The following is an 11,902-nucleotide window of genomic DNA, read 5'->3' as shown; positions in this document are numbered from 1 at the left end:
TCACAAGACCTAACACAAATTTTGGTTAAATAACTAAAATTTCCATAGCAAAATGACCAACTAGCAAGAGTTTAACTTAATGTTTCCTTCCTCAGTTACAAGCTCAACAGTCGCAATCTCATCACCTACTGCTCTTCAACTTCTTCTATGTTCATAGCGTTAATATACTCATCTTAAGTAAGGGGCATCTCAGGATAGAACAGCTGGACATCTTCATCTTCCATGGAATGACAAGGAGTGGCTCATTCCTTGCAATCTAAGTAGCCCAGCTTGTATGCATCAATGACGACTTCACACTTGGATTCTTCAGCAGGGACACGACGGCTTCATGGTAGGCATCAAACTTGGCCAACAGCTTATCATAATTGTGGGTCATGTCAGCAAACTCATACTCAAGACATAAATAGGCTTCTTTTTTCTCATGGAGGGCGGCAGGAGAGGAGTCAAGTTCCTTATCTTTCATGGCAAAGGAATCTTTAACAATGACACGCTTTTCTTCAAGTCAGTTGCCTACGTCTCATGGTAGACCTGCTCGGCCGAGAGCATGTCGGTCAAGTCAACATCCTTCTTCTCCAACTCCTCGAGCTTACCAGCAGACGAGCTCTACAAAGCTTCACCAGTAAAAATCATCTCCTTTTGAAGCAGAGTTGTCACGCCCCAGAAACCCGGTCACGTGACAGCAACACGTGCCTCAAGAAACCTGAGAATACAACGCCCAATCACCAGTGCGTCATAATCCCAAGTACTCCCAAAACACATTAAGCCTTGTTGTGTAGTTAAAACGGGTTGGATCAGAGTTGTACTTAGCAACGGAAAATGAAATTTAAAACACAAAGTGGGAACACTTTATTAAAAACAAACCCACAAGGTTGCAATGAAGTTCCAGTAACTTTGAGTACAAGTGAAATTCAAAAACTTCATATTACAACCCCAACATGGTACAGAAGAAAACTCATAGTTTACAAGTTTGAAACAAATCACCAAACTAATGAACAACACAAGTTTCTGAGCAGAATAAAAATAAATGACTTTCCCACAATGGAAAGCAACTTGGAAACAAGAATGGAGTTGACAAGAAGCAAGCTACCACAACATTATCGTCCAAGAAACTCACGAGTTGTGTACATAGTACCTGTAAGAACTAATGTATGGGTGAGCATTACTTACGCTCATTTGCCCCTAGTAGGGACACACACTGCCAGGTTTAAAAGTAGACAATGAAAATAATTATTAAATATAGCCCAGGCGTGGTTTATCCTAAAACCAAAATCATAATGCACAACAACATAAAAGAAATATTTCACTTACTTCCCACTAAATCGGGATGTCAAGATAAAACATGGATGCTTATACAACTTTTTAATACCAAGTTTTCGGATATCCAGTAAGATTCTTTTGATGATCGATCCTCGTAGGCCAACTACCCATACCACAAGATATCTAGCTCAGGTGGCATGGTAGCGAGAGTGTCCATTTCATGGCTATACCTCATAGAACTATCCTCACAGCCGCACGAACTGCAGGACTAGTTGGTTCGTATAACCCTCGGCTAGGTTAGGGTATCGAATCCCAAGGTGGTCGCTATGCCCCCTCACTCTTAGGTCATCTCAGAACATTGCAATTGAACAAACCACCGGGCCCAAAGTGCAACAAATCCATACAATAGATATGCCAACCAAAAGCAATGCAGAGTTCTCATGCAATCATATTTATTACTTCATACATACAGTAAAATACAAGTCTGGGTTTAGCGGTCCCCCTACCTAGAGTCCAATGTTGAGGCCTGGTCCCACACATTTTATGACAGGACCCGATCCAAATTCTACTTTGGAATCCGAGCCAGACCCTGTGCGTGTCTGACACCTGGCGAATGTCGGGCACAAATGACCTATTTGCCATTCTATACAAAACATGATAAAAATAACAAGGTTGACTTTTACCGAAAAACCGGCAGAGTTTTCCTTGTAACTGGCTCAATACCAAAACATTTACACCTGTCAAAACAAGTATATATATACAACCAACTGCTAGCATACATATATATACACATGCCAAGAGTTCAAAGCTCAATCTAGGGCAAAACATCAGAGCGACTACTAAGAATTTACAAAAGAGTGAATCTTTGTACAAAATACAAATCCTACATCAAAGAAAGGGGCGGAAGATGGGAAGTGGCCCGGTGGTGGATTCCTGTGCATGTCTACTGCCTGGGGGTGCAAAACAACAATAAGGGTGAGTGGACCCAAAAACAAAGTTTAGAAAATACCATATGAACATACTAACCCCACTGTAAAAACAGTTATACAAACTAGCTTATTTTCTTTATTTCTGAAATCAATGCATGTATATAACTATACATTTGAAAACAGTTGAAAACTATCACTTAGGTGTACCCTTATTTCCGTCAAATCCTTATATCCGTCAATTCCTTGCATCACCATGGGTGACACATACTCGCAGGTCTCAGTGACACGAGGTCAGTCCGAGCCGCAACTCGCAGGATTCAGGGGACCGTAATCCACCTTTATCCGCATTACTCGCTCCACACGAGTTCGAGTACCAAGGAACTCGTGGGGCAATTGTCAAGCATGCTGACTAAACCGAAGGCAACAAATATAATCCGAAGGCAACATGTCATATCTGGGTACAAGGTGGTTTAAGAAAATATAAAGTTTCTGAAGAAAATCTTATGAATAAATAACTTTCTGTAACATTTAAAATTCTACTGCCATTTATCTAATAATGAACGAGAATATCTGTTCTTATATTCTTTAACGGAAATTTTACTCGGCAGCATGCAACATAAAATATTTAACAGAATAAACAGCTGCTAACTGAAACTGAACTGTTTAAATTCATTTATTAAAATAAAGAGTCCACTCACTGATAGTCTGAGCTCGCTAGACCTCTTGAAGGTCCCTCATGCGGGTCAACTGGTGCCCGGGTGCCTGATTCAATGACCATAATAGTCTATTAATACAATATAGTATTAAATTAAAAACCCTAACCCCGGCTCCTAAAAGTACGTGCGTCAATTTAAAGTGATCCCTATGCCCATCACAGCTTTCCTTCCACGTGAGATAGTTTAGCGGTATCTTGGGACTCAAAAAGCTCTAAAGTCCAAAACGTCAATCCGGAACCCCACGGGTCCATGACCTCACAATATGATCCGGATGCCGCTAGAAGGTCCAATATGTCTAGGACACATGTCCTGAGGGTATTGATGTCGATCGGACGGTCGGATTAATCACGATCGTGTAATCGCATAATTTCTAAATCCTAGCCCTAGGGTTCGCGATTTCGGAGTATCCGGGACTCCGATTCACAATCCGTCGAATCCTACACATTTCTAAAATTATCTCGAATAACATATCTAAAAGTGATTACGATCCAACGGCTCAACAGTATTGAACCCGATAATCGCACAATATGGAAAATCCGTTCGAGGCTCAAACGGTATCCAAATTGAGATCTGCGAATTCCTATGCGCTCATGACGACCTAAGGATCGCATCAGATTACAGTGTCATGGCACCACCCTCGCCCACGCGCCGCCGCACGCGCCGGCAGCGATGGGTGTCCAAAGCGATAACGCCTCGCCGGAAAATCTCAAAATCAAGGCTCCAAACTCCTATCCTAGGTATAACACCATATTTGGAACCACTTTTGTTCTTGGACCTACCCCAAAAACTGACCGGAAGTGGCCGAACACGGAGGCCGAAAGTCGGCCGAATTTCAATTTGCAAACTGAGCTAGCTACGGTCAAAATCAACGCAAACCTACCCAATCATCAGCTAGAGCATGGAAAATAGGTAGAAATCCATACCTTACTCGACAAATTTGGAGGAGAATTGAAGGAGAACGAACGGTTTGAAGTTTTGACAAAACAGACTCGTTTTTGGACGGATTCCGGCGACTACAGCGACGGCTAGCAGCGGAGGGTGGTCGGGGCTTGAAGACGGAACCGAGCTGGTTCTGTTGGCGCCGACGGCAGGGGCAGAGGTGGTCGGTGGCGGAAGTTATGGTGCTTGGAAAGGTGACGGGAGAGGAATGTCGATGGGAGGGAGAGAGAGAGAGAGAGAGAGAGAGAGAGAGAGAGAGAGAGAGAGAGAGAGAGAGAGAGAGAGAGGAAGAAACTGAGGTTATAAAAAAAAATCTGATTTTCCTAATTACCATTTTGCCTATCGTGATATTTTAATCGTATTTTCTTCATTAAAACTCCGATTCGAGCTCACTTCGTGTCTATGAACTCGTGTCATCGTGCTCTACGCAACGGTGTATGTGGAATTGTCAAATTCTTTTTCGGTCAAAAAGTCAACTTTGAGTTCATAATTTAGTCAAAGGGCAAAATTGTCTTTCCGCAAAATAAATTACTAATTAAATATGAATTTTAGGTTTGGGTCATTACATTTTACTTGCCAAATCAGGTTCACACCACATCACGTACACATTCAACTAACTCGAGCTTCTAATCGTACCACAACCAACGTGTTAAACCAAGACGAAAATAACCTCTTAACGTGCTAGGGTTAGGCCGAACACAATTTACAACCCCTAGGTCGAAGTACAACCCTAGTTCGGAATCCTAAGTTGTTGTCAGAAACTTAACGTGAAAACCTTATGTTAAAACCCCAGGTTGGGTTATGTCAAAAACCCTAATCGCATTTTAGGTTAGGAACAGGTTTAGAGGTGGTCCAAAGCTTTAGCGTTTGGTTCAGTACTTGAAAATATTTTTCGAAGGTTCAAAATAATTTTTGAATAATTAAAACAAAATTTGAAAATTTAAAACTATTTTCCAAAAGCCCAAACTTAATTTAAAATAATAAAACACAACTATTTACTAAATATTAAGTAATTTCAGAAATTAAATATAATAATTCAACATTAAATAAATATTAAATAAAGTCTAATTACGAAATAAAGTCGTTAAATAAGTCTAAAATAATAATTAATTACAAAATTAAACTAGTTAAACATAATTAGGAAGTTACAAAATTAATTAACTAAACAATTAATTATTTTTGGAATAATTAAGATAATTAATTAAACAAAAACAATAAATTAGACTAAAACATAAAATTAAACTAATTTAATTTAATTAATTGAACAAAAAAATAATTATAACAAATTAACTAAAATAAACTATAATTAAAACTAAATAAAACAACTTAAACTAAAATATATAAAATTAAATAGAAACTAGAGAGAGAAAAGAAGACTTACCAAAACTAGGAGAGAGAGAGGCTCTCAAACTTGCCATCGGCCAAGGGGGTAGAAAAAATGGTTGAAATGGGGTATTTATAGGCAAGAATGGCAAATGAAGCGCTAGGATGGAAAGAAATACAAAATTTGGAGAAAATGGAAGGCTTAGATCATAGGAGATGGGTGGTAGGGCCGTTGGATCTCACCCAAAAATTTGATTGAAGGGTCCAGATTGCGCCAAATATCGAAGAAAACAATGAAGAATTGGCTGCACCACGGTGGCACATGACATGTCATATACAATCACTAACTCACATCGCTCCATGATTAAAAGAGAACTGGGGTCAGCACAACCCATTTTGGTGACGAGCGGATCTTAATTCAAGTTGGGTTTTTACGTGGGTAATTAATATTGTGCCATGTCAGCATCTGTCTCCAGTCGCGTCACGACACATCAGCATCCTGTTAACATCACTCGTTCGTCGGATCAGCGCACCTTCGATGCTCCAAATTGCGCCACGTGTCCCTCCTGATTTAATTTTTATTTTCCAATTTTTCTTATTTTCTAGAACTTCTAAAATCAACTAGAAATAGCTCCAAGCTCCGAAAAATTCCCTGAAAATTCCTACGGACTCGTCTCAACCTCTACAATTTTTTTGTAACCTTTACTTCTCCAAAATCCTTCAAAATATTTTCGGAAAAATTCTCCAACACTTAATATAAATTAAAATAAACTCCAAAAATTCAAAATTAAATTTCTAGAAATTCCGAACTTCACCAATTTGACTCCAAAAACCTTCGCCGCTTCCTTTTGTTTCTTCGAAGAAAGGCTCGAGAACGTGCCAATATCACTAGCTTGATGTATGTGATCTGCCAACTTGGCACAAGCAGATGGGCTTGACAAGAAGTTCGTCTTGAGCAAATCAGACATGCATGCATCCCCAGTAAAGCCAAGCTTGTCACCTTCTCAGTTTGCACACCTGTTTGAGGAGACGACTCCCTAACCTTCTTAGCCACAGCCACCCTCGCCTCCAACGGAGTCAACGACATTGGATCAGCTCCATGTTTGACTGCTCGTGATTTGACAGATGGCGCGCGTTTGCCAGGGTAGAGGAGCAACCCTTTCGAGGGCAGACGTCTTTGCAGGGCAGATCACGGGTCTTGCACACCTTCTTGCTATTAACGCCCACAGTGTGCTTGATCCTGGCAGATGATAAAGGAACAGTTCTCACTTGGGTTTTCTTAGCAGACGAGACCTCCTTCCAAGGAGATTTGATCACAGCAGAAGGAAGTCTCGACTTCTTTCTTAACGAAGACACATCCATTGCTCGTGAGGTCGCAACATCATCTTTGGAAAGCTTGGGAGTAGCCTTCCCTTTTCCAAAGAGTTCGGTCGAGGACTTCTCCCATTCGTCAGGCCGATCATCCAAGTCAGGGCCGTGTAGCTTCCACCTTTCAATGTCTCCAGCCGGGGGCTGACCACCTACTTTCCTTCGGTGTTGCTCAACAGCCAACGCCATTCGCGAAACTTCGTAGGAATGTTTATAGCTTGACGAACCTTCGACAAAGATAAGTGGAATGGGCAGAAAGTGATGATCCTTGCATCCAGATCATTAGAGTCCGTGCAAGCCATATTGTCCGTCGAAGGCTCTACCAACCTGACATGCACATTATCCGATATGGCAGAAGCAAAGGTGGTGCGCCACTTCTGAAACTGGGACTCGATCGTGATACGATGCAAGTTCGCCATGAATATCCTCTTATGCACCTTGGAGCCACCCCACAAATACATGGGTACTTGGGAACCAGAAGATTGGCTTTTCTTGTTAGATGACACGATGGTTGAGTAAGTGCAAAATAAAGATAAATTCATAAATTAATTCGAAAGTTAAAATCGTAATTTGCAGTTGAAGAAAAAAGAGAAGGAGCCATGCGGCCCAAGCTTTAGCACAGCAAAAAAAAAAAAAAAAAAAGGGAGCCGCACTGCGATAACAATCAGTAGACACAAGCGTAGGCTAGTTGGCCCAAACTGAGGAAAAGAAAAAACTGTGATGACAGCACCCAGTGCCGCTAGCAACCACCGTATCACGACGACAACCAGTCGACCAAGGTTAGCCAGTCCTCGCCGCAAAGAATAAATAAAAAAATACAAAAACCAAGTGTGACCAACCTTGGTGTGCATGGCAACTTCTCTCCTTGACAAGTAGTACACTCCTCCAAGATCTTTCTCACAAGCTAGAAAGTAGAGGAAGACAAGTTTGCAATTTGAAGAGGAGTGAAGATAAGCCTTATATTTATAATGGTTAGGCATCCTATGTCAAGAAGGAATCACAAGCCTATTCCAATTGAGAGCCCAACTCCAAGAAAAAGTCAAAAGCCCAAACGCGGTTGGAAAGCCCAAAGAGTAGACTTGTATTTCCCTACCACATACGCCCCATGCAGAAGCTGGGGGACATTTGTTGGAGCATATATTTCGGAAACCAATGAGTAGGTGACACGTGGAAAAGGGAAATTCCCTAGGTCAATTAGTTACCCTAATTAAATACTATTTAATTAGGAAAATTGTAATTGATTTAAGATGAGAATATGGCTAAATCAAGGATGAGATTTCCAACAAATCTCCTTGATTAATTCCAATCTCCTATTTTTGGGTAAGAATAATCATAATTAAGTAGGATTATTCTTTAAACCTTAGAAGCCAAGAGCACTATAAATACACGGCTACATCACACATATGGGGTAATCCAATTTTGACCCAAGAAACTCCTCTCTCTCACGCCACTCTCTCCTCTCTCCCTCACGGCTCTGGCCACCCTCACATATGGCTCCGCCCATCCTCACACACGGCTCCGACCACCCTGTTCTCTTGTATTGTAGAGAAAATTCTGACCTTCTCTGTTATTTTCGTATTTTTCTCAAGATCATCTAACTGACTTATGCATCGGATGGCCTTTGGCCAACACTCCCCGACTGTGGTCTATTTACTATAATCTTTTTCGTAGGGATCATAGAAGAGGAGAGAGAAGGAATCTGAAAGGGTGAAAAATCAACCCACGAATATTTCCCGTGTGGATATTTACTCGAACAGTATGTGTTTGGTATGAGACTTGTTTCAGTTTTTTATTTTGATGATTTTGGGCAATGGGTGGGCAAGTTCAATCCCACTAGAATGTTGGTTGAGATTTTCAATTTCTGTAAAAGTTTTATTTTGATGTTCTATGTCAGAATGTCAAAGCTTTAAAAAGGATTGTGGCTAATACTCATTTTGGGGTGGGAGGGATGGTGGTGATGCCGATGCAGTGGAAAAATGGTGGCTGATGGTGGTCTTGCAATTGTGGTTGGGTGGGGATGGGGGTCGGGCCTCGTCGGCAGTGGACAGGCGACTATGATTGATGTTGTTTTTTTTTTTTAAATATTAAATATTATATTTAAGTTTTTTGTTTTTTAACTAAATATTAAATATTTTTTAATTAAACAAACTGACAGAATTGAGGCATTGGAATGAATTTGTTAACTACTGCAAATATGATGATCAAATTTGAATTCAAGCCAAACCTCAGTGACAAAAAAATGTAATTAACCTTTTTTTAAAATGAAATCAAGTTTTGGATGAACAATCAATGAAAATTAGTTTTTTGAAAATAATTTGAATCCTTAAAGGATGTTTGTGTAATTTACAAAACCACAAGAAGTTTTATGAAAAAAAGTTAAAAATATATATGAGAGAGTATTAGCGTAAATAACTTAATTGACCCAAACTAAAAACGTATTTTTGAAATGACCCAATTGGACGTCCGACCCTATAGAAGGAATTTAGAACCTTTTTATGTCGATCATGGAAGTCGGTAACCCAAAACGGAAATGACAAATTTAAGAAAAGGTTTTTTTGTTTTTTGTTTTGGTCAAAAGATTTAAGAAAAAGGTTAGAGTGAAAAATCCCTACACAGAGATTGGTGATATATATGACCATGTATTTTATTAGTAGGCGTAAGGTGTAGCCCTCCAATCCCAACATTACCCAAACAAAATCCAAAAACCCTCTTTTTTTTTTCTTTTTTTTTCTCTTTTTTTTTCTTTTTTCTTCTGAGATATAAATTAAATGATGACGTCCTCTTGAAAAAACAGAACAAAACAAAATAAAAAAGAAAAAGAAGAAGAAAAAAGATGGAGGATGTCCCAATGAGGAAACACATAGCCAAAGTATTGCGTGCCAAGTGAACTGTGAAGCTGCCACATACCCCATTTTGCATGCTGATCCCAAATGCTATGCAGCCACGTATCTCTCTGCCCATCCCATGCCCCTCCTTTCTCCATCCTTGTCATCATCATCTCTCTCTCTCTCTCTCACTAAAATTCTCTCCCTCAACCTCAAAACACCTATATAACCCACCTTGTTCCCCTCTTCATCAACACCACCACCACCACCACATTCATTATCACTCTGCACACCCAAATATCTCTCTCTTTCTGATCTGCTATTTCCCGGAATATAATTTGCACACCCAACCTAATTATATGACTAGTGTGTGCGCTGAGCAGCAGCACAAGTTCCACCCTTCCCACCAGCTCCTCTCATCCAAGAAGTCTCTCCACAACACCACCATTGACATCCCACCCAGAAAGCTCCTCACCCGCCGCACCCAAACCCAAGACTTCCCCTCCTCCTCTCCTGATATGTACTCCCCCCGCTTCTCCACCGCCGACGAGGCCCTCCTCCGCAAGTTCCTCCCCTACAACGCCGCAGCTGACGACTCCGATGAAGACGACGCTCACTCTTCCGACCCCTACTCCTCCGACCACTTCCGTATGTTCGAGTTCAAAGTCCGCCGCTGCACCCGCAGCCGCAGCCACGACTGGACCGACTGCCCCTTCGCCCACCCAGGCGAGAAGGCCCGCCGCAGGGATCCTCGCCGCTACCACTATTCGGGCACCGTGTGCGCGGACTACCGCCGTGGGTCGTGCAGCCGCGGCGACAGCTGCGAGTTCGCGCACGGAGTGTTCGAGTGTTGGCTCCACCCGGCCAGGTACAGAACCGAGGCTTGCAAAGACGGGAAGCAGTGCAAGAGAAAGGTGTGCTTTTTCGCACACACGCCACATCAGCTCCGGGTTTTGCCAGTTCAATCTTCGGCAGATCATACGGCGGCCGCGCTCTCTCCCACTCCCAAGAAGAAGTACGGCCACCTGAGCAACTCCGTGGGCTCGCCGGGCTCGAACCAGCACTGCTGTCTCTTCTGTCACTCTGCCGTGACGACGTCCTCTCCAACTTCTACTCTGTTGGGTATGTCCCATTTGTCGCCACCTCTGTCGCCCGCAGGTAACCACTGCTCGTCTGTGAACGGGTTTCATAATTCACCGGTTATGTCTCGCTGTAGCGGGTTGGGGTTGGGGTTGGATCAGATGCATGCAAGCACGGGCGGAATGATGAGCTACAAGGATGTGCTAGCTGAGCTGGTGAACTCTTTGGAAGCCGTGAAATTCAGTGAAGCTGCTGCTTCTTCACCTATTAACCCAAATGCGCCGAGGTGGGTTGATGTTTCATTCAATTCTACTGATGATGTCGATCAGCAACAACAGTTTATTCTTTCGCCGTCTACTCCAAGCCCAAGCAGGCCGTTTGGAGGACGTGGGATTAATTTTTCGGATGGGGATGAAAATAGCTCATCGAGAAAAAGCAGTTTGTTGGGTTTTGATGACAATTATTACAAGCTCAACAATATTAATGATGAGATCATCGATGGAGGAGGAGGGTCTGGATCTGGCTCCTCAGACCCTGATCTTGGATGGGTTAATGAGCTCTTGATGTAAAGGAAGACTCTGATCCGACAGACATGGCGCTCTGATGATTTATATTATGTGCCACTGCCACAGAATAAAAAGATGGTGATCGATCAATCCATCCATCTGCAAGTGTATATATATTGCACCAGCCGTATATATATGTGTACATATATGTACGGGATTGGGTGTAAATTATTATTGCTTTTGATGTTATTGTTTGAAAATTTTAAGCATTGTTGTTGATTACTATGTTTTGTTTTGTGATGTTTGTTTTGTAAGTTGGAGAGGAAGTTAGAGAACAGGAATGTGATGTATGGATTTGGGATTCTTTAAGAGATTTTATTTTTTTTGTTTCTTTATTTTTTGTTTTTCACTGAGTTAATTTTGTTTTCTGCATAAATATCGTACAATATTTGCGTGTCCAACCTAATTAGCCTTGAGATATATGGGTGAGATTATTATTATTATTTTTTTGGGTGAGATTTTGTGTGAATAGGTGGCATGGCGATTCATCATTAGCAACGTGGCAAGCATGCAGTACTTGTTCTTTTTTGGCCTGGCCTGATTTGAAGTTTTCATATCTTTCGGCGGTTTGTGTTTCAAGTGCTCTATATGGGGAATTTTATTGGTACCTGAAGATGCACTTTATTTTTTGCCTAAAAATGGCTTTAATTAGAAAGAAAACATAATCTCCTCCACCCCTCCACAACAAATTCGCAGTCACAAAACAGCCAGCCGTCAATGGCATCGGCATCATTGCCGGACCACCACCGCCTCTTTTTCTCTCTCAAGTTCTCGACAATCCGAAGGCTTTGCTCGAGGGTAGGATGAGGAAGACAGAAAGAGAGGAGCTGGGCTTTATTCATTTATTTTCTTCTGTTTTGACTTTTCAGTTCTTTCTTACATAAGCGATATTCTGGAGG

General features: G+C 41.5%; 1 protein-coding gene across 1 annotated transcript; it reads left to right on the top strand.

The window, feature by feature from the left end:
* LOC18766134 (zinc finger CCCH domain-containing protein 2) lies at window positions 9,298-11,377 on the top strand. The gene has a single exon (XM_007198905.2). The coding sequence runs from the start codon at window positions 9,450-9,452 to the stop codon at window positions 11,004-11,006; it is 1,557 nt and encodes a 518-aa protein (XP_007198967.2). The 5' UTR covers window positions 9,298-9,449; the 3' UTR covers window positions 11,007-11,377.

Source organism: Prunus persica, chromosome G3, assembly GCF_000346465.2.
Source record: "Prunus persica cultivar Lovell chromosome G3, Prunus_persica_NCBIv2, whole genome shotgun sequence".
Classification (NCBI taxonomy): domain Eukaryota; kingdom Viridiplantae; phylum Streptophyta; class Magnoliopsida; order Rosales; family Rosaceae; genus Prunus; species Prunus persica.
This window is presented reverse-complemented; position numbering and strand designations above follow the sequence as displayed.